The sequence below is a fragment of the Pagrus pagrus genome, assembly GCF_965226575.1.
Source record: "Pagrus pagrus genome assembly, chromosome: 12".
NCBI classification, from domain to species: domain Eukaryota; kingdom Metazoa; phylum Chordata; class Actinopteri; order Spariformes; family Sparidae; genus Pagrus; species Pagrus pagrus.
Window position 1 is genome coordinate 21,826,940 of NC_140196.1, and position 24,033 is coordinate 21,850,972.

A 24,033-nucleotide genomic window follows, 5' to 3' on the forward strand; every position below is an offset into this window, starting at 1 on the left:
AAAATATTTATTTTCACTGGCTTCATTTGATCCTCAGGTGCTGCTGCTACAGAAACAAGATGAACTTTTTTTCTCATCTGTCACCTCAAGGGCAAGCAGGCATGCAGACTGCAAATAGCCAGGCATTAAAACAACATAAGGTGCTGCGTTGGCGGGAGGCTTGTAGCTCGAGGTGAAAAGTCTAGTTTCTGTAGCAGATGAGTTACTTTGAAGGCTTAACAGAAGCACTGTAGATGAAAATCAGCGCGGTCGCCAGGATCAAATGTTGGCAGTTACCGTATCGGCAAACCACTGACACACCTGTAAGTGTTGTAGGCTACATACCACGTTGACATTTCAACAGAACATGTCCTGTTACGTTCACATTACATGTTTATCACCTGACTGAGGGCTGCCACTGTTTGAGCCTGCGTTTAGACATCTGTAAGTATGACACCGCTTAATATTTTGAAGGGGACCTTAGGACATCTCCAGCCATTTTTGTGGCAACCAAAGCAGGGTTTTTAAGCCAAAACATGATCTTTCTCTAACCCTAAATAACTGGATGTGAACTTGTACCTAATCATAACCAGATCATAAGCACAGAGTCGTCGCAACATGAAATAGAAAAATGACCTAAAGAAATGTGTCAACAGATCTGTGGTATGCAGAATTGTACATTGCCAGCATTTATTCAGGCGATTATAACTCAGAAAAGATCACAGCCACATTATATTATCTTTCATCACCATAAACATGAGGTAAACATTAGAAAATACAGTGTTCTCGTCATGTATTTGATTGGCAATCGCTGTGCCATGACTTTTTTGCTGGACAACCCTGCATTTTTCCTCCCAGTATCGACACTTCCTCTGCATCACCGGACTGGTCTCATTGAAATGAATGAGGGGGCTGCTTTCTTTTCAATGCAGGGCTAAAGTCAGTGTAAAGGCAGCAAGATTTGGTTATTTTGACTAAATAAAACTATCAATGCATAACATCAGTTCAGGCAGAGCACTGAAGTCGCACTTTGCAGAACTGGTACCAGCGGGTTCATTCATGCTCCACAGTGACTGCGTTATTCACAGCTGTGTTGCTACTACCCTCCAAACATATTCATGCAGGTGTACAGCTGGATATCATGACTCAGGCACCCTTCACTGCTCTTCTGCTGATTGCACTTCATTTTGGTCGCGTCAGTTAAACAAAGATTCAGTGTCCACGCTTGTGTTTATTAGGGATCGATTTGGTCCGTCAGCTCGTTGCTCCCCAGATTCCTTGAGTCCTTCGTAAAAGAGCAAATCTTACACATGTTGCTGTAAACTGTCAGTTGATGTTGTTCAGTCTTTAGTGTCCGCGTTCAATTACAGGCAAGAATGGCAAAAAATAATCTTAACAAAGACAAGGCAAGTTCCTTGTTATGTCTCTGGATTAGTTATGTTAAAATAATTATTATTATTATTCAGACGGCGGCCATTTTCCTCCAACGTCTCGCTCAGGGCAACGACTTCCTAGCAAACATTACTGTTTGATCACATCCTGTGTGTTCCCCTTCCAGGTTTAGACAAATGTCTCCAAGATGTGTGTTGGTATCTCTTTCCTAATCGTATTGCATCCCCCAGTAATGTGAGCTAGAATGTGGTTGAATGCTAACGTTAGCTGTTGTTTTACCTTGCAACATGGTCCGATGTCCCTTGGTATTAAACTATACATTCTACTTACAGATGCTAATCAATCAGGAAACAGTGAATTGATAACTTGCCAGATTTCTTTGGTTTTCCACCCTGAGTGTGATGTCAGAGGAAAAGGGCTGCCATGTGAATATGGTCGGTGGTAAAAATGAAATGAGATCTCATTTTATGTTGTCAAAATCAGACATGCCCAACATTCGAGTCAATACTTGCATGATAACAAGACCACTGTCTTTTAACCTGATGTAGGTTTGTACAGCATGTTGTTTTTATCGTATGTCATTTTTGTGCTGCAACTTCTTGCCTATCTCCGAGACAAATTTCTCCCTGGTGGAGACCAATAAAGTAACCTTAACCTTAACCTTAACCTTAACCTTAACCTTAACAATCAGTCGCTTGTCATAAAAATGTAAACATAGGTCATTTTAAGCATTCAAATGAGAACCAACGCTGACGTTTTTCAACCTCCCCCACAAATCTTTCAGTCCCTGAGTAAAATGTAGCCTACGTGGCTGACCTCGCTGTCCGGACTCACTTGTTTTTCTTTTTCCATATCTTCAGCATCTTTCCTAGATGCACATGAAACTGTACATCCTGAATGTAAACTTGGCTTATGTCCCAGTTGCACAGCACATGCCTGCATGTGATTCCTCATGAGTCTTGAGGCTTTCATGGAGGCCACTTATAAACAATTTCTTCCAAGAAGGTGGATAATCAGTTTCCATGCTGTCAATTACTTCTGCATGCTGCTGGAGCACTTACTTAGGGAGCCAAGAGGTGGCAAGAAATTTAGTGCATGAGCAAATTCATGAAGGCTTTTCAGAGCCGTCAAAGCATGGGCTTGTTAAGTTTGGCGTACATAGTGGTTATTTTTTTCACCAGGTGTATTTATTACATGACATTTACTGCACTCAACCACGACGCCTCCAGCACACCACTTTATGTCAGCAACTGTGTTAAAGTGGCCCCTTGGCAGCGCAGTCCGCCTCCAGATTCACAGGTTCTCTTGACCTCTGGACTGATGGCTCAATTTTAAACAAGAAGTCTCTCAAATTCCTACGGGGGACTTTCCACTTTGACGCCAGTGACATTAGCCGTGAAACACCTCTGGAACAGCAGCTCGGGGTCAGGCGGCTGGTTGTCACAGTCCAGCTTCCTGCTCATGAAGTGTTTCCTGAATCCCTGCGGGCCGGTGGCACAGACCGCTCTCGCATGACTGGGTCCCTCGCTGGGATCTCCTGCTGAAAAGTGCACAAACAATCACACAAAAGTGTTTTTAAAATCTTGAATTGCTGCCGATTGCGGAGATGTTGTCAAACTAATTCCACACACGCACACACACTAGTACACACACCTGGCGCTCTGAGGGGCAGGCCGTTGTCAAGGCGACTGGGTTTGGTAGCTATGAATAGGTAGCACAGGACACATACGGTGATGAGGAAGGCGAGGAGGACCACGGCGGCTATGGACAGACCAACCAGAGCGCCGATACTGAAAGGGAAGGAGATGTTAAGTAGAGGAACAGGATGATGTGCAGGATGGGAAAGAGGAAGATGAAAGATTAAATATGGAGACATATATAATAATATTATAAGCTAAGATTAAAGGGGCACTATTTAGTTCAGGATGAGAAATTCAGTGTCAGAATTCTGATATTTACACATTAATGAGGTAGTAATACAAACTCTGAAATATTTATTTTTCCCATAACTGAGTAAACAAGCTGTCCTCAGGGAAAAAATAAGGTCCTCAGAACACTGTTTGAAGCTAGAAAGGTGGCAGGGTCCGCCACATATAAACAAAGTAAAGCAGTATGAAACTGTGTTGTCCTTTAAGGTCAGTTTGTTTCTTCAGTTTATTCAGTCATTAAACAAAGAGAGTTTGTTTGCGCATAATCAATGAAGATCTTTCTCTTCTGATTTAAATGTCTTCCCCAAATACATCATAATGCTCCTTTAATAACGCAGTAAATATATTAGATATTGCATTAAACTAAAACTTAAGCCGAAAACTTACCATTATGACAAGGTATTTAAGAATAATATAATAACAGTAATATTTGTGGGTTTTTAAAAAAAAAAAAAATTAATCCACACATGAACTAAAAAGAAGTGTGCATGGGTGGCTTCCCTGCTGAGGAAAGCAGAAGAAGAAGAAGAAGAAGAAGAAGAAGAAGAAGGCTCTAGCTGAATTAATCAGCTTTATTTTTTTGTTCAATCAAAAGCTAAAAAGCTGCGATACACAGTGACGAGTTCATCTGTTGATCCTGGCAGAATAAGACTGCACAGCCTCCTAACATCTGCAGAATATTTTTAAAAATTCAACAAAAAACAGGGAAAAAAGAACAAAAACAGGGAGAAAGTAGAAAGTAAGATAAGTAGCAAACAAAAACACGTGCCACGTGGGAATCTGCCCTTACCTCAGCCACCACATGTATCCGTACTCATAGGGGAAGAAACTGTTGGGATCATCGCAGCAGTACTTCACGTCATTAAATCCGCAGCAGTACGCGGCGGTGGCAGCGTTTCCCGCTCTGGGGCACGAGAACGCGTCCACAAACACGCCGTCAGCGCTGTAGTAGCTGCTGCACTCAGCGCTCATGATGAATGAACCGAGGGGGGAAACAACGCTGGAGTGCAGAAGAGGGTCCTCCCGGCAGCCTCAGTGCGAGGGTGCGCTCTGCTGTCAGACCAGAGGCAGAGTGTGTTTCTCCATCAGCTGTGCGAGTCCCAGTGAATGAAACAGGGGGAAGAGACAGAGGAGGAATATTTTGAATCTGAAGAAAGCTGGAGCTCTCCCCCTCCTCTCCCTCTCTCTCTCTCTCTCTCTCTCTCTCACACACACACACACACACACAAACCAAAAGCAGAAACACACATGGCTTCACTCTGCTTACTTAATCTGCTTAAGTTTTTGGCCCCTATAAGCTGATTTGTTGATAATGGAACTTGCCACTTTACCTCATTTCACATGTCTTTTTTCACAAGGCCTTTGAAATTGTCCTTAAAAAGCACAAAACAGACGTTTTAACGTTGACTTAAAGGGGCAGTTCATCCCTAAAATCCCCACTTTTGGAAAGATGTCTGCCCTCTCTTGAACTAGATGGCACTCGGCTTTCGGTGCTCAACGCGCCAAAAAAATACATTTGAAAGACTAAAAAGGGACGCCTCTTTCCAGAAATCGTGCCCCACTTACTCAAGATAATCCAAAGACCTTGTTGTGAGCGCTTTCATGTGGGAATTATTTTTCTTTCTACCAAATTTAACAGATCACTGTGCAGAAATAAACATACATCTACTCATTGACATACATTGAAAACAATGTGTTTTAAAGTTTTTAAAGAACAGGTCCAGGGTTCAGAGTCCAGAGTCCTCATCAGCTGAATTGTATTGGCTAGTTAGCTTAGTTAGCTTGCCTCTCATCCAATAGCAGATGGTGTAGATCCATATGTATTAATTCCGACAGGAAACTGCTCACAAAAAGGTCTATGGATTATATTGAGTAATTGAGTTTTTCGAATGTATTTTTGGCTCTTAGCATCACAAGCTGTGTGGCGTCTAATTACACTATATATCAGAGAAGGCAGACATTCAGGTTGATATCTGCAAAATTCAGCTACTCACACCAAAACAATCTAGATGGATGAATACCAATACAGGAGAGAAAATGTGTATTTTTGACTTTGGGGCGAACTGTCCCTTTAACTTACACGATACAAACAATAGTGCAGTGGTGGTCAGACAAACTGTATATGTAGTGAGTCCCCAGCATCTCATCACTTACTCTATTAGTCCCTGGAAGACCACTCAGTTATAATGATTGTGCCTAACTGTGAATGGATGTGCAATATTCTTAGAACTGTGAAAGTCTTCAGTTTTGATTGTATTTCCAAAGATTGCTGAAATGAACTCATTTAAATTCACTGACAGGAATGTCTTGACACCTCTTCCATTATGATAACAGCACAGTGGGTGGACACAAATAACATGCAGGCTGAATAACAGTCGTAATGATATAATAGCACTGCGGAAAAAACAGCACACCTCTCTGTTTTATTTTATAGTGTATTTTCATGCGCTGTGATCCAGAGGTGTGGACAGATAATTACAGGAGCAGCACCATAGTTTACACCAGAGTCATTTTATTTTGTCCCAATGGGAGGAATGCAGCAAAGGCCAGACCGCACTCTTAACTAACTACACAGCTCTTTCATGATGAAAACAGACGACGGCTGCATGGTAAGAATGTAATGCATGTTGGTGCAGTGCAGGTACATGCGGGTATATCAGTTGGCATTACAGGGGGTGTTCATTCAGGGTCTTTCAGACAGTATTCAGGATGAGCTGGCTGCTAGGGATGAGACCATTTTACTTGAGAGTCTCATAGCGTTAGTCATTCTCCTTGATAGCAGGATACGTGAGAGACGTAGAGAGAAGGCTAGTAGAGGTGCTCCTCCACTGTTTCTACTGCAGCCCAAAGATCCCCCTGCGGCTGGGCCGTGTGAGATTAACCCCCTTGGAAAGACAAACAAGATTTGAGAAAGACTCTGCATCTACTGTGGTGATTCTGGTCACTTCCTCTCCTTGTGTCCGATTCTGCCAAGAGGGCAGGCCCATCTTGGTTTAGGAAGACGCTGATGAGCCAGACCACCCTCCTCTTCACGGATTCACCTGCTGGGCTCCCCGTGTGGCTGCAACAAACCCCTTACCCCCTCAAGTTCTTATGGACTGCAATAATGACAACAATTTCATCAACCTCTCGCTAGCTCCAGGGGCTGCTAGCCCCCAGTCAAAGATTTTTTCTGATCTGATGGGCAATAAGACTAGTTACACCTCAGACAGGTCCCAAGAATCTCCAAGGTGCCTCCCTCAAGAAAACGAGGCTCCCGGCCACATCCTGACTCCTTGACATCCTGCTCCATGTTCTGCTTGTCTTGGCCAGAGTCCAGCACACCCGAGCCAAGCCCTCCCAGTGCCCTAGCTCTCTGGCATCAGGGATCCCGGCCGACACCAGTCCAGTTTTGGTTTCCAGTTTCCAGTTTTGGCGGACGCCTGGAAGTCCACTCAGTTTAAATTAATTGTGGCCAACTGTGAATGGATGTGCAATATTCTTAGAAATGTAAATGAAAGTCTTCAGTTTTGATTGTATTTCAAAAGATTGCTGAAATTAACTCATTTAAATTCATTGACAGGAATGTCTTGACACCTCTTCCATTATGATAACAGCACAGTGGGTGGACACAAATAACATGTAGGCTGAATAACTGTCTTCATGATCTAATAGCACTGCAAAAATGCGCTGTGATCCAGAGGTGTGGACAGCTAATTACAGGAGCAGCACAATGGTTCAACTAGAGTCATTTTATTTTGTCCCAATGGGAGGAATGCAGCAAAGGCCAGACCCCACTCTTAACTAACTACACAACAACTACAGGTCTTTCATGATGAAAACAGATGATGGCTGCATGTTTAAATTTAATGCATGTTGGTGCAGTGCAGGTACGTGCATTTATATCAGTTTAGTCGCTCAGCATTCAGTAGGACATGTCAGCACCTCCAACACTAATTAAAATCATGTAAATTATGTCCAGCTGTCTGTCTTTATAAGTCTGACAGATCTTTAAAGCTCTTCTCAGGACTGTGCCTTTGGATTTGACACCTCCATCTTTGCTGAGTCTGTTAAATCTGCACAGCAATTTATTGTTGTTCATTTCATCCAGAAACACTCCCCATTTATAATTCTCCACTATATTACAGTCCATTATTTTACTTGTCCAAATATAAATTATCCACTAAATATAGCTGTCCTTCAGTGGATAAAAAAAGTGCCATGCCATTTACTTTACCTCTTGCTGACAACCCCACAATGCAATGCAGTGCTATTTATAGATGCTAAAATAGCAGTTGTGTAACTCTTGACCTTTCAGTCCTGACACAAAATAATGATGATTCATACGTTTCTGAAGACTCCCATTAGAGGGAGACCTGAGCAGATGTCTAATCAGGAGGTTGAGGGATAACATCTGTGTTAATGAGGAGAGCCTCTGATCAATAGAGTATCTGTTACAGTTCAATAGAGTTCAGTTGCCTTTGAGCTCAGATATTGATCAAGAGAAGAGCATTTTTATTCTTAGACCTGTCTTGGTACATTGTCGAATCAAAGATTAGCTTAAAAATTGCATTATTTATATAGTGTCAATGTACTGTACATGCTTGAATATAGGTTGAAATTTTGAATACATATTTGATTTCCAGGAATTTACTCAGTGCTGCCAGGAGAGTCTGAGTTATATCACAGCAACTCAACCCAACACTGTTAAGAAAGAGGCTTCACCTGCTCAAAGAAGGCTCTGGCAGGTGTGACTGACAGCTCAGTCACAACACGGCTGCCAGTGCACCTGAACTAGGCCCTCCCAGCGCCCCGAATCAGCTCTGACGGCACTCTAGTTTTGCCGTCAGGGATCCTGGCCGACGCCACATTAGACTCTTGTTCCCAATTGGTGACCCGGCCGACATCCTCCAGTGTTTCTCCATCTGCAGCCCGGCCGACAAACTCCAGTGTTTCTCTGGTCACAGCCCAACCGACATCCTCCAGTGTTTCTCCGTCTGTGGCCCAGCCGACATCCTCCAGTGTTTCTCCGTCTGTGGCCTGGCGGACATCTTCCAGTGGTTCTCAGTTGGCGGCCCAGCCACTCAAGCTCCTGCTGGGCCTCCTGAGGGCTTCCGCCTTCACCGCCGGCCTCCAGAGGGCTTCCTCCTTCCTCCGGGCTGGTTGTGTTTTCCTGCTTGGCTCACAAGCAGATATCTCCGGCGTCTCTCTGCTCAGCAATCAGCTCCATTGGCTTCACCTGCTCACCTGTGATTCCAGCTCCCTATCTTGAAAGCGAGTGAGACCACTCTACCACTCATTTATGCAAATAAACCTTTTTACTAAACGCCTAACTTCCTAAGTCTTTTTTAAAGTAAGAAAACAGCCAACACATTTGGAGTATTGTGTGCTGTACTGGGGTCCCTTTGCGCCCTGTAGAAAAAGTTGTTGTTGTATATTGTATGTCTTGGCCCCTTAATAATACAGGCCAACTGAAAACCAAACATAGAACACCCAACTTCTTCATTCAAAGTCCATCATTCAAGGTAATCAAATCCAAAATTGGTGGAAAGTATTATCAATTATCTAATTATGATATTCTTAATCCAGAAGCGACCAACTATGCGATCACAAAACCATCTGTAGTTGTCAAGATGATGTTGCAAGATGACAAACATTTGCAAGTATCAGTTAATAATGCATTCATAAACGCTGGGTGTTTATTCATACCACCTGCAATGCAAAAGAAAAATGGAAACTCATGTATGCATCTGCCAACACCAGAAGCAACTAGTGTCAGAATCAAATATAAATTGATTATCTATTAAAAATCCATTATCTTTTATTCTAAAAAGGTCATTTGTGTGTTTAAAGCTTACATGCTTGCTCGCTTTGGACAAAAGAAAAGAAAAACAGTTATGTGCCAAAATGGGTAAGCTCTTACTGAAGCCTGCGATCTTTCAGCAGACAGTGTTGACTGACTGAGAGTTAGGACCCACACTCTCAGTATGACTCACCCATTCTGAAATGCCTCAAATGTCAGACTGACGTCGCAACCAAGTCTGTGTCTAATCATACTTAATTCAGGACATTTTGTCTAGAAAAATATATATATAATATAGATACTGAACTGAGAATGCTGGTGAAAATCATTAAAGTGTTTCCTGGCCTCTGGTTTTTGTGCCTCTTAACTGTACCATAATAACAGTAGGGCAGCCCTCACATAGTTATTGTAAGAAGTCCTCCAAATTACCTCTAACTACAAATGTAAAGCATGAATAAATCAGAGAAAATATCGGTGAAGGGTTCCTTTTGAAAATAGAGAAAAACCCTACTCTAAAATGTCATCAAGTCCCAATGCAAGAGCTGCAATTTTAAAAGGACTACATTATTGAGGATTCATTTTGACAGCGGTACAAGATGCCTGTAGCCTACTTGGTACTACTCAAGGTGTGTTTACATCAGCGTTGCTAGATGGGAAATGTAAATCTATAATTAATACAGCACAGCTGCTCTGTTATTAGTGGTGCTGGCTCAGGCATGTGTGAGCTGACCAATCAGAGCAGACTGGGCATTCGGGAGGGGGCCTTAAAGAGACAGGAGCTAAAACAGAGTGTTTCAGGCAGTGGGGGAATACAGTGCTGCAGCACCGGACAGTATGAGAAAACTGATGTGTTTTTTGAGCACTGAAGCATGTAAACCTATCCTAGTAGTAACCCAAAATAAAATTATGAACCTGGAAATGAGCATAATATGTCTGCTTTAAGGCCATAAACTAAGCTAACTGAGTAAATAACTGTATTTAATGGTGTATATTAAACAACTTAACACACAGCATATTTCACTGAGACAGTTCAAGCTTCACCTGCAAGTCACTTGTCAGAATCAGAATGCCTTTATTGTCACTTTAATCTCAGAATACATACAGTGCTACTCCGTATGTTGCTACAACAATATAGCATAAAAACAATACAAAAATGATAAATAACATATGAAATATAAATATAGAGTGAGGAGCCAGTATTGCACATGGAGGTCAAGACAACAGTCCCACTGTTGTTTTGTGTTTAGTGCCTGCGGAAAGAAACTGTCTCTGAATCTTGACGTGCATGTTTTGGCTGACCTGTAGTCATGCCAGAGGGCAACAGTTCAAAAAGGTGGTGACGGGGGTGTGCAGGGTCTCTGATGATGCTGTTGGCTCTGCTGAGGTAGCATGAGGTGGTGATCTCCTCCAGGTAGGACATTGGGCAGCCATTGATTTATTCAGCTGATTATACTACTCTCTGCAGGGCTCTTTGTGTCTGCAGCGGAGCAGCCTACACATAGCAGCCTGTACATACCATACTGAGATGCAGTATGTAAGTATGCTTTCAGTGGTCGGTATGCCGGTGGCCTTCTAAGGGTCGATAGCGGCAGTTTCCTCTCGATGTTGGTCCTCCTGAGTACTCTCAGGAATTGGAGTCTCTGCTGTGCTCTCTTCACCGGTGCAGTGGTGTTGGCCGAACAGGAGAGGCCAATGAGTGTCAAGTGGCCGCTCTCCAGTCATGTTCATCATCTGAGTGTACACCAAGCATAGGATCCATAATTTGTTATCCTGAACATGTCAGGAAATGTATTAAAATGAGACAGGGTAGACTAAAACCAACCACAAATGTAAGCATCCCAAAATTATCAAATTATATCACATAAATGCAATTTTGGAATTATTGATGGTATATTGTATGGAGGGCAAAATTATTGTACAAAAACGATAATTTGAGTTAAACTAGGAAGCAATAAGTGACATGGCAAACGTGTTAGCAAATCATTCGCTGATTTACACACTCAGCAGACATGGAGCAACATTAGCATTCATTTTCAGTCACGTTTATGACTGAAAATAAAATAAGTGTACAGACGATAAAATAAATGAGTGTATTAGTAAAGTGTTGGGCCACCACGTGCTGCCAGATCAGCTACGAGGCTTCTTGGCGGTGATTCTACAAGTCTGTGGAGCTGAAGAGATGAACACCATTCTTTCAAATGATGATGTTGGTGGTGGTGCTCTTCAACATGTTGGTCAGAAACCTCCCAGATCTCATATGATTCACATTAGTTAAATAAATTAAATTCTGTGACCCCTGGTGCCCTAAGGATGGGAACATTGTCATCCCAGAAGGGATCACTCCCATCAGGGCAGAGCTGCTTCATCACAGGGTAAAGTCGATCACTCAGAACAACTCTGTATTGATTTGCAGTGACCTTTCACTCTCAGGAGATGGGTCACAAACTATATCAGCAAAATGCTGCCTTCTGTATAACAGAGCCACCAGTTCCCCTCACTCTAGGGCTCTAGCATTCAAGCCTGCACAATTCTCTTGGTGTATGCTCCATAGGCACTTGCCCAGTTGTCAAGAATATGAAGGATGACTCATCTGACCACCGCATCTCTGTAGACCAGTGCTGTAGACCAGTGCTTTTTTGTACCACTGAACTCTGAAATGTGCATTCATCTCTGTAATGAGGGCTTTATGCACTGCAGGCCTCCTATAATATCCCTCTCTGTGTAATTGTCGACAGGATGTTCTAGCTGACGGCCTGATCACGTGCTGCATTGACGTTCACCTCAGCAAGAGTTGCCCTCACCTTATATACCACTAATGTTCAAGCATCACGGTCATGTGTGCTGTCGACCCGTGCTGGTGTCTTTCCCATTGCTCTCCATGCAGATGTCACTTTAATCACTGTTCCTCTTGAAGTTGAGCAGTCCTTGTGACTGAAGCTCCTGCCATCCGTGCCGCAATAATGAAATTGATCTTTCTCCTCTGTCCATCTTGATACAAAATCAGAAAGAAATGTTCCGGCTCACAATTTCTAGGTGCCACTGAGCATGACTGGATGTAAATGTCTTGTGGTCCCTAAAAGCAGAGCACTGCATATGTTATATCAATATATAAAGCAATATAAAGAGGTTGGCCTTCCTGACATTGCCTAGCACAAATATTAATGGCTTCAAAATAATACATCAATAAATGAAATTGTATGAGGCTGGTATTCCCAACAACATTTAAATGATGATGAAATACTTTGAAGGAAAACAAATCATGCTAAAATGGCTGACTGCACTTAACGGACCAAACACACTCAAACTGACTCACAAAAGTTGCTCCCTCACCAAACCATGACTTAATAGTGGACTGGTTCAGCTTGTTTGATGTGTTTGTCACTAGCAGTGGTTAAACCTCATGAGGAGGAGTCTCTCAAAGGTCTGATCGTCCTAGAATACAAGGCTGCAAAGGCTGACTAGTTTCTCCTAGACGGCACCGCTGTGTTGAATTTTGTGGAGTGGAGAGATCAGGTTTTGGGGTTTTTTTTGTGCAATCATGGATGATTGCATCTTACATCTTTTCATCGTAAAGATTGTGAAGCCCACTCAGGCAATGTGATTGTGATTTTTGGGCTGTATGAATAAAATTTGACTTGACTTGAATTGACTAAAGAAAACAGCAGTGCACACATGAAAGGCTGAAGTGTATTATGTATTAAAAATGTCAAACTGTGCAATTCGAGAAAAGAAAAGGCCTGCCATTGAAATACATATCATTAATGATGATACAATTCATGAATTCATGCTGAAGCTGGTTCCCAGGGTGTTACAATGGATGGGCTGACATTGTTCATTGACGGTAGCTCACCAAGGTAAGCTTAATAACATGAGGCTAACCGCTGTGTTATCAACACGTTTAGATTAAAATACAAATTGGCTGACACTGTCTCGCTCTGTATAACCCGCGCTGTTCAGAGAGAGGGTTAACTCTTTCTCAAGAACGGCTCATCCAGACTTCTTCACTCTCAACACTGCATTTCCTTTGGCCCACAGTAATTGACTGGCCAAGCGTGAATTCGATCAGAAAAATGGCAGGTTGTCAAGAAAGCCAAATGGTATGAATATTTATTAACATAGCTTTAAAGTGACAAATTCATTTGAGGGGTAATTAAGATAAGGTAAAAATGAACTCTCTGTTGTTGCAGCGCTAAGAAGCCCCCCAACAGCTTACTGTTGATTAGAAAAGACATCTGGTGCTAAACGAATGAAATGAGGTTGGAGGTCACTGTGGAGGTCAGAGGGTTCATTTGTGGTTAAAAAGCAATTTCTGATGAATGTCGTGCAATGAAAATGTAATTTCTAGAACAAGACTAGTAAGGCTAAAAACTGTGACAACAAGACAGGATGGAATAAAATAGAGACACAGACATCTGACAAACAAGCTCATATCATATTATAGTCAAATCATTTAGACCAGGAATTCACTGAATGAGCTTCAACACTAAGCTCGGAAGCAGAAATAAAAATAGTCCATCTAATTCTTCACATGACTGCTGCTCTAAAGATGTTGTGGATACATGTACCAAATAAGGTTAAACAAAGAGAAAACTGATGTTACGCATCAAATAACTAACTATATTCTTCTGCATATTATTATCTGTTAGATTGACAGTGAGAGGTAGATTAATGTGCATGAGGATTTTTAATTAGACCTCTAAGCTCCAGGATCAACAGTTTCCATTCAATAACAAGGCACAGGGGGAAGGTCCTCCGGTGCTCGGAGACTGCACATGAAATTTTCAGGATCTTAAAGGGGGAATGAAAATGTCATATTCCTTATATTCTATGTGACGAGCATTGTAACATCATTGGGAAGACAACTATCCAGATCTTAGGTGAGAAATGTCATGAGATCCTTATGTGAAGGTAGATTCATTAAGTAGTAGGTAAAGGTGTTCAAAATAAAGAAATTCAGGGAAAGGTATTGTAACAATAAAAAAATCAATCCTGTATCATATATGAAGGAAGGAAACAGAAGAGTATGTGTTGGCAGCCCAGCAGAGGCGAGCCAGTGTCTGTGTGAATGGATAAGCCGGATGCGCGGAGCGGGGGCGTGTCGATCTGATGGTGTTCACGGTCTGATAATTAAACAGATCCTTCACAAAGAGAAATGACCCACAAAGCAACGTAACAGGACCACACAACAGTAATGTGGTAAATGGTAGTGTCTTTGGCAACTTATATGAGGAAAAAAATACCACAGTTATACGTGGAAAAGCCTCTGTCATCCTGTCTGTCATCCTGTCTGTCCTACCGACTCTTTGTCACATATCTAGCCGAAAACAGCGTCTGTCCCCAGCAAAAAACTTTAACTCACCATGTGTTTGTCTCCTTCCACTATTGTGTTGTTGTAGAAAAAAATCACCGCGACGGTCAACCCTCCCGACCGAGACTTAAGTGAACTTTTCCCCAGAAAACAACACCCCTCCCTGCTAGTGAGAGTCAGACAGAGTCCTGTTTACTGATGTTGAGTATGTAATTATGTCATTTAGAGAAAAAAACCTAACTTTGTCACTTTCCAGGTTGTATGGTGGGTCAGTATCTCAATCACAACACATTATAACAGCATCCATATGATTATAAACAGTCAGCGGGTACATGTTTAGACCAACAGGTGGAAACCACACCCATCCCAGCATCATGATGTGTACCATCACTCCTCGTTTGGATCCACAGCGCCGGCGTGCTGTATGAATTGACACACTGGTGTGGCTCTACGCCAGAGCTGCTTGGTTCTGTGTGAACAAACAAATGCGCAGAATTGGCGAACCTTCACTGCGGAGATATTGCGGAGTCTCTGTGTGGAAAGGGCTAGTAAGTAAAAATAAATTGTGAAAAATGCAGTTTAGTTAGGCTAGGCTTAGGCACCAAATGTATTTGGTTAGGTTTAGCAACAAATAGCATTGGGTGTCTCATCACTCGCAATTTCAATTAAGATAATTTTTATCTTTGGTGATCATTGTTGCTCCTGTCCAATGTGAAGCCAAAGGTCAATTACACAAAGTGCAATCAAATCACGGGCTGAGATGGTCACAGAGCTCACTGAAGCGTGCACTCCTACGTCCTGCAAAACCACGCCCATCCAGGTGATTTACCAAATTTTGAGGGAGTCTGTATAAGTTAATTTACAGATGTTTGATAAAATAAGTTGACTTTTCTCTGAAGTGAGGGTCCTGTATTTGACCCATCAATCTAACCTATCCTCCTCCCTACGTGGACTTTCACACTCTTTATACAAAGTGCCTTTTTTTCTATACCTTATTGCTGACGGATTAAATGACCCACCGAAAGCAACAAACACATTGTTACAACCTGCAAAATGACTTTAGCAATTGGCATGCATGTTATTCATACTCCATTTGATGATACCAGGCTGAGGTTCTGGCTGGTGAGACAGAGAAAAAGGCTTCAACAGCGAGAGTTCAGTTGAAGACCTGCAAACATTTCCAACTTTCCAAAAGCTGATTATCTTGAATGTGGAATATAATTAAATTAATACAATTAATGATTTTCACAGCAACACAATTCCAAACTAGTTTTTCCTCATTCTTGCTCACCTGTATGTCTGTTTACAACTGCACAGAGCTACCAGAAACATGCTTGCACACTGTTAAGCTTTCCAACAGGATGTAGCAAGACTGGATGGATAACACAAGTACCATCATTTACCTTTTGCAGGATTTATGAGGGGAAAAAAACAAGAGATGGTGCAGAGTATATCAAAGAGAATAATCTTTCCTGTCATCCGAGACAATGATTTGTCATGAAACCAAACCGACATTTGTTATAGGAACGTTGTACAACAACGCTGGAATAATCTGGATGTCAGAACATCCAGAGAGTGTGTAACAGATGGGAACAAAAAGAAAAGAGAAAAAGAAAGTGAGAAGGAGAAGGAGAGGTATTTACATATGCCAGTATTTGAGGACCACATTCATTGAGGCTGATGAAGATGAGATCAGATGGCCGAATACAGTCCAACAGGCAGCAACTACATTCATTTTTTGCTCTCGGTTTAGCATGCAAAGTGCCCAAATCTGCGAAACTTTGCCCCGGGATGATATGTAATGGAATATGTTGAGGCCCACAGCAGATGACCTGTGGATGTTGAACATGTCTGCCCCGTCTAAATGAATGAGGAGCACACCAGGCCTGACTGCTCGCTCTAATCCCAGATTATCTCTGCCAGTCCAATCCAGCAGCAGGGGAAAAATTGGCAGAAGAAAGGGGATTATTTGACGGGGGGATTGTGGAGGGACGTGGCAGTTAGAACACACACCTACATATTCATACACATCACTCACGGTCACACACTCGCTCAGACACCACTCACAAACAGCCATAAATATGAACACGTATGCAGTTGACGTCCATCCTCTCATCAATTGTTCACACATGAGCGCGTTGTTGCGAGAGGCGACCCCTGCCCCCGCTCTTCTTCCGCCCTGATTTACCTTCCCCTCCTATCCATCTCTCCTCCTCAGACATCCTCCATCACTGCCATATGACAGCTACCAATGTGCATGCTGCGTGCTGCACGGCAACAATCGCATAAAATGTGCTGCACTTCATCTCACTCTAATTGATATTTTATTGACATCTTGCTTGAATTGTTCCGACAAACAAAAGAAATTGCTTTTAACTGTGATTTGCTCTCCGTATGTTTTCACTACTGAAAACAATGCGACAGTTTACACCACCAGCTGGCTTTCTAAGATATGAGATTTCAATTACCATCTCCATCGGTTTTCTGTGGGCATACCATTGTCTGTAATATATGTAATAATAGTATGTGACCGCATGACTGAGCAACAAAAAGGTGCAGAGAAAAATGGCTGCAGTGTACGAGCCCACACAGCATCAAGGGGTGAACACCGTCATCAGAAAAGCATGTGATATTCTGAAATGTTCTAATGTGCATTATCTCATATTTGATCATTTGTCAGGAAATGTATTTCAATGAAATACTGAAAGATAAATCACGCTTGTTATAATCAGCAACTTTTCTAGCCCTCCTGGCTTTGTTTTACTTACTTTATAGTTTAGGATTAAGTCTCGCGGATTGAGTAATATCAGCAGCTTTTTAAAGCAGCTTTAATCAGAATCATTAGCAATGTTTAAGATAAGGCTGTGAAAACAAAGTGAAAAGAGTCGCTCTTGGACAAACTGCAGAGGATAATCACCTAAATCTGCAGCTTATCTTAGCCGTCAGTTTCAGCTCCTTTTAGCTGTTTGGCAGCAACTTCACTGTTTTGACTCTCAAAGCTTTCCTACAGTCATTTCTGGCCTCATCAGCTGGCCAAAGACATGACTTCAAATGAACGAAACCTTGCTTCTTAACAATCATTATATACATCCTCCACTCCTTTCCTAGTTTCCTCTCCTCGTGTCCTAGTCTCTCTCATACGAGATGTCATTTTACATAACCAGGGTTTTAAAACGAAACTGATATAAGTCCCTTTATGGTACATAAGGGGGGAAAAAACACACAAATCAAACTATTTTATACATTAGAGTGCGGAGGATGAATTGAGGAGTTTCACAGCCTGAGGAAAGAAGATGCTCCATAGATAGTCTGGTTGTACGGCAGCAGATACTTCTGTATCTTTTGCCAGATGGCAACAGGATGTATCGTCTATAAGCATGTCCACTATATCATTATTACAAAAACGATTATGCTCATACATTTAAAAAAAAAATGCATAAAGTTAATAGCCACACATTACAAAAACATTCATACCTTAGAAAAGGTGACAAGGAGTTGTATTGTGGTAAAATTTGTTCTTTCTCTTCAACATTTTGTGCATTTTCTTTAGATAATTAAATCCGTTAGTCGCGGCTGTCGTGCAAAATTTCAGAGAAGATCTTTGTTCAAACTCCTTATTTCGATTGAACAGTCATGCCTCTCCATGGCTTAAAAAAATGTGGAATCCTTCTGATTTTAAAACCCTTTCAAAAAATAACTTTTAAACAAGGTTCACATTTCGCTGAAGACGGCGACAATCTTGAAGTGAACCCTCAGGGGTAGGATACTTCATTCACCTTCCATCGAAATATCAAAATACTTTCTTTTCCCTTTTCTCACTTCGCACATCAGCATAACCACCCTTTCACAGTCCATGATACAATCCCATATCACATATTGTTATTCTAAGATATTCAGTGGTGCAGTGCCTTAATTCAATTGAGCTTCACTGACATTCTTTTTTCTAAAATAGGGAGTTAAAGAAAAAGATAGCACACGGGATCCAGCGATCAATATGCCTCCCACTGTTCTTTGTGCCTATTTATGCCTTGCAAACGCTTCTCACATCATTTTCATTTGGAGTAGGAACCCCATGTCCCTTGGCTTATCAGAGACACTGTGGTGAAAACTGCAAGGTGCAGAGATATTGAATAGCATTAGCTCTGATCAATCTAAAGTCGCCTGTGGCCTTTTCTAAAATGACATTTCCTGCAGGTAATAGAAATCGCCAGCAATTAGCATGTCAGACATTCTGCATGCAGGGGCCCAGCAACACCAGAGTTCAAGTCTTTAGCCACAGACAACAGCACATCCTGGAGCCCAGTCAGGGATTATACAGCAGCTGTGGCATCTGGGATTACAATTAGAGTAATATCACCCATCATGTGAAAGCTTGTTATGTTAACATAACAGGAGAGCCTCTGGTTTCCCCCATGTGTCACACGTGGGGCATTGTTGTTAATGGAAATGAAATAAGCTGTGTGCATTGTGCAGGACTCTGATGTAATCAGGGTGATGGAGGTCTGAGGTCGGGGTGTGTGCACATGGGGTTTTTGTTGCTTGTACTTTTGATTTCTTGTTCTTATAACTTATAACTTGTCTGCTTTAAGCGTACTTTCACTCTCCTGACACTTTTTCTCCTTGTCCCTGTCTCTCATCGTCCACATTTGTCATTTTGTTTACCCGTGTAGTGATTCACCTTTCATTCCTCTGCTGAGTCCTTGTTTATCTCCATCCGTCATCATATGCTGTAGACCACTTTATGCATTGCGTTCTCTCTAATTTCTCTAATTTATTACAGCTGTGCCTCTGTTTCCATACAAAAAACTTGCAACAGCAAATATGTTTTGGAGGAAACGGAATGTTGACAAGATTATGTTTCCAATTTACATCATGAGAAATGTTCTTAATCAATTAAATTGTTTTCCACAAGAATATCTGGTCTTGCTATATAATATTATACATTTGTGGCAACTTAAAGGGTAACTCCACCAATTTTACACAATAGAATGTGTTTACAGCTCTTGGGGAGTACTACTGCATATGTGGAAAAAGTAGTATAAAGCCTTTTGCGGCTCCAGAGGAAGCTGAATGTAATCTGATAAATTGCCTCCGGTGAGTGTCACTCATTGGCTAAGTTGCATTCTGGGTAATGTAGGCACCAGGTTCTGCTGTATGGATTTTTAACATTTGTTTTTAAACTGAGTCTAACAGTGTTATACACTGAGTGGCCAAAAAACAAAGTCACCGCCTGGATTTAACTAAGCAAAGAGGTTAAGAGCCTTCCATTGGATAATTACTGCAGTGATTAATGTGTTTCAGATGGCAACACGTTATTTAACCCTAACTGATGCAGTGAGTAGCTTCTCATTTGTTAAACAACCATGTCCAAAGACATATCCTATGGTCGTGGAAAAGATGATACTCTGTTTCAGAAAAATCTTGAATGATCGTAATGGGAGATCGCTTTCACATTTGGTGAAATCAAATCGTGAAAAATCAAGAGTAGAACTCACCCAGGTTTTTTTTTTAGCCCAGGTGTGAATGCTTGTTAAGCTGTATGGGGAGAGAACTCAGTACAGCATTGTAGGTGGGTGATAAGTAATGTCGTAGGCCACCTCCTCTGTCGTTCCAGTCTGACATTGATGGATTCTTTTACTCCTCTTTCAAACCATCCGTCTTCTCTGGCCAAGATGTTTACATTGCTGTCCTTGAAGGAAAGAGTTTTATCCTTCAGATGTCAGTGGACAGTAGAGTCTTGACCTGAGGAGTTGACCCTCCTGTGTTGTGCCATTCATTCATGGAGAGGTTGTTTTGTCTCCCCAATGTACAGATCTGTGCAGTCCTGGCTGCATTGAACAGCATAAACTACATGACTCTGCTTACGCCTGGGTGTTTTGTCCTTCCTCTCTGTCTGCTCTTAACTTGTCATGGGAATGTCTGAGAAAGGCGGATGAAATGATGCACCCATCACGCCTAGTACAAGCCTGTGGGGGCAGAGTTATGATCTGGGGTTGCTTCAGTTGGTCAGGTCTAGGTTCAGCAACATTAGGTGCCCAAAAAATGAGGTCAGCTGTCCAGACCTGAATCTCATTGACAATCTTTAGGATGTGCTGGAAAAGACCAACTCTCCCATCATCAACACAAGCTCTCGGTGAAAAATGTATGCAACTCTGGATAATAAATGCAAATAAATGTTGTGACATTGCACAAGCTTATCAAAAGGATGCCACGGAGAATGAGTGCCATATTCAAAGCGAAAGGCGGTCCAACGATGTGTATGTGACTTTTTTTTTTGGCCGGTGTAGACGTTCAGTGCTAGACCAGTGGACTGCTTTTCAAAACCTGGCGCCTACATTACCCACAATGCAATGCAGCCACTGAGTGACATCAGCAGAGGCAATTTATCAGATTACATACAAATTCCTCTGAAGCCACAAAAGGTTTTATACAAGTTTTTCCACATATGCAGTAGTACTTTTTTTGTTATATTTGTTATGGAGCATCATGGTCTCACAGTCTTTTCTAGAAACTACTACTCAACAACAGCTGTATATTACAAGTGAGTAGAATCCTTCGATAAGACATTTGCTTGCTGCAGGCTATTTACTCTGACGATGACTAGTTGGGTTTGTTGAGCACGAATAAGCCACATACATGCAGCACAGACCATAATTTTTTAATAACATAATTATAAGAGACTGCTTCAAAGATAAACATCAAAGATACAAATCAGGGGATAACGAGGCAGTTTTACAAAAAATCTCTCCCGACAGCGATGTGTAGATCAAAGGCAGCTGACAACTTGCGTCCTTGCTTTCATATAAGATCTCACCGAATTTGGTCACACAGTGTGATAAGTAGGGTTGTTTCACTTCAGATTCCATCCATCTTATTCACCCTGAACATGTTCATCACCTTACTTGCAGAAGGGTTTCACCGCAGATTCAATCAATATCGATTTCATTTTCACAGACAGCATCAAGTATGAGGCTGTCAGTGGGAGATTTCCCTGGATATGAATGTCAAACCAGTTTCCAGCAAGGAGGCTTCAGGAATGAAACAAATTACTGGAGATACTGTCAGGTGATGCTCTCACGTGCTCTGAATAATGTTTCTTGAATTACAGTGGAGTTGGAGTGAATTTACCCCGGCCTGCTTCCTCCTTTTGCTGGCAGCTTTTTGTCACCTTCCTTTTGTAACTTGCTTTTTCGGATTTTTGGATTTTGTATGATGATTGTTTTTTTATGATTCAGGTAATGAAGCAATGGGGATTCCTCAGTAGTGTACCACTCCAGATTATTACCACACTTATTTCAGTTCTCAAGAGAAGAAATCCCATGAAAAGACCAACCCCCCAAATTTAATTGATCTTTCTGATTAGGCTTCTGTGGGAGTGTGATCAATCTTATTCCTATGAGCCACAGACCTCCATAAATCATATTAACTAAAAAAAAAATCCAACGATAACTGAGTTGTTCATTGGGCATTGTGACTGTCTGGAACATATATCTTAAAAGCGATAAACAGAAGACGGCTTGTAGAAGAGTTTGTAATGATATTCCACTCACAACATGTAATTATCATCAGTGGATGATTTATAAAGTTATTCATAGCTTTTATTGATCTCCAATAGACTACAAGAAACTTCATTTCTTGTGAACAGAGGACCGACCACGGGAGAGAGTGGTCTGATCTTTATTCAAATCACTTGCAAGTGGACGCTTCTGAAGGCTCAAAGGCTGAAGGCGCAAAACATCCTCTTGTGGGTTTCCTTATATGCATGCATTTGTGGCGAGTGAATCGGGGGAGCAACCAGCGAACTGGTATAATTTCGGAGAAGCCAACAACGCCACTCGGGGAGTTTCACCCAGAGAATGATATTTTAACCACTGACAAACTGATCACTCAATAGCACGTAGGTCCGTTATACGATGAGGCAAGAGACGTGGTTCCAACAAAACAAGTTTTTTATTTTAAACAATATTAATAAAAGGCCAAAACAAAAACCAACAACTACTAGTGGGACAAAAGAAAATGGGTGAAGCTGAGGCTTACCAGTGGGGAGGAGGGCCCCCAGAAGTGCAGTATCCAAGAAGGAGGGTCACCCCAATCACACGTGAATATACACCCACGCGCACACACACACACACACACACACGTGAAGGTCACTACCGGGGTTGACAGCACACAGGAGGGGACACCACCACCGGAGGACACCAATCCCCACCACCTTAGGCTCTCAAACTTCTAAAAAAAAGAGGAAACAAAACACAAATTAGACATCAAATACTGGACTGCACTGATTGACTGCCAGAACAATAACAAAATAAATAGCAGTTAACAGAATAAACATGAAATCAGGTTAATTTTCAGAAACTAAACAGCCAGGTATGGTTAAATAAGAAAAACACAAAAAAAAACTAAAGATAAAGATGCTAAACAAACTCAATCATACAAACAATATTAACCAGGGTTAAGGGCATCAAGCAAAATAGCAATAAACCAAAAGAATTAAGCCCACTGGCAACTAATGAAGTGGCCAAAGAAAATAAGTAAGTAGGGACTAAAGGAAAGATAAAGCAGCAATTAGTCCAGATGAGCCAAGTAACAGTGGTTAGCCACGATGAGCTAACAGTAGGCAAAGCAGCAGCATAGTTAGGGATGAGCCAAGTAGCTGCGACGCTTCTGGCTGCTTAACCTGGACTCGCGGTCCCGATCCAGCAGTACTAATGAGCCAGCTGAGGGAGGGGGGGACAGACGAGAGCCTTCAGGCGCTCTTCCGCCCTAAGTGAACCTATAACAACAACAACAACAACAGCTATTTAGCCGCTACATGCTAAATAATATCACAGCGCACAGTGTACAAACCTACCAGCTGCAATTAGTGAGAGCGTCCCGGCTGAGGGAGGGAGAGGGTCCACAGCATCTACAAAAGTTAACTAGTTTTAAACACCACACCAAATAAAACCGATAAAAGAAAGACACATGAGCAAAGACTGCTCTCCTACCTGCGACAACAGCGGGCGCACCGGAAATGAGATAGGCTACAGCGACAGAGGGAAAGCAAGGAGGACCACTAGCTGCCTTTATAGTTTGCCTGCCTACAGTGATTGGCTGTCGATCACTGATCAGTTTAAAATGAACAGAGCCATGCAAGTAGACATAACAGGGCTCCGTTCTGCTACAATCTACCCCTTTTTTTTTATGGTCGTCCCGACAATAAACCTAAGTAGACATAACTAACTCCAGGGTCTAAAAAGTGCAATAACAGCGTGTGATACAGAACCTTGAGAGTTTGCAGCCCCTAATGCCAAGTCCCCCACCGGCCTTGGGATTCGGTGGACATTGGGATGCTGGCCAGCAGTTGATCGTGCTGACCCCCGGAGAGGCAGGTTGGTGGTGTCAGAGGAGCTGGTAGATGGAATAACCCGGGATGCGGATGGCTGAACAGGAAATATGACAGGGGGCATGGGTGGACCTGGCACAGTGGGAATCAGGTTAGCCTGGTGGTGTGGCAGCCGAGGCGTTGTTTGAGTCTCTGCCACAGCCCTAGTAGCTGGCAAGGTGGGGAGGGAAGCAGCCTCAGGGACCAGAAGCAACAAATCTCCATCACAGGAGGACTCAGAGACTGGCCTGCCAGGGGGAGATTGATGGCTGGCCAC

At 42.2% G+C, this 24,033-nt stretch overlaps 1 protein-coding gene across 5 annotated transcripts; it reads right to left on the minus strand.

Moving 5' to 3' along the window:
* Window positions 1-653: 653 nt before the first annotated feature.
* LOC311266528 (protein shisa-like-2B) lies at window positions 654-23,649 on the minus strand. 5 transcript variants are annotated; one of them, XM_084368939.1, is made up of 7 exons: window positions 23,380-23,649; window positions 23,244-23,297; window positions 22,427-22,618; window positions 4,631-4,672; window positions 4,090-4,388; window positions 3,025-3,161; window positions 654-2,911 (listed from the first exon to the last, which is right to left on the minus strand). In XM_084368939.1, the coding sequence occupies exons 5-7, from the start codon at window positions 4,269-4,271 to the stop codon at window positions 2,727-2,729; spliced, it is 504 nt and encodes a 167-aa protein (XP_084225065.1). In that variant the 5' UTR covers window positions 4,272-4,388; window positions 4,631-4,672; window positions 22,427-22,618; window positions 23,244-23,297; window positions 23,380-23,649; the 3' UTR covers window positions 654-2,726. The 5 variants fall into 5 exon arrangements, with proteins under 5 accessions (XP_084225065.1, XP_084225066.1, XP_084225067.1 ...); XM_084368940.1 differs by adding an exon at window positions 23,070-23,165 and having other exon boundaries at window positions 23,244-23,649; XM_084368941.1 differs by having other exon boundaries at window positions 654-2,908; window positions 23,244-23,649.
* Window positions 23,650-24,033: the final 384 nt, after the last annotated feature.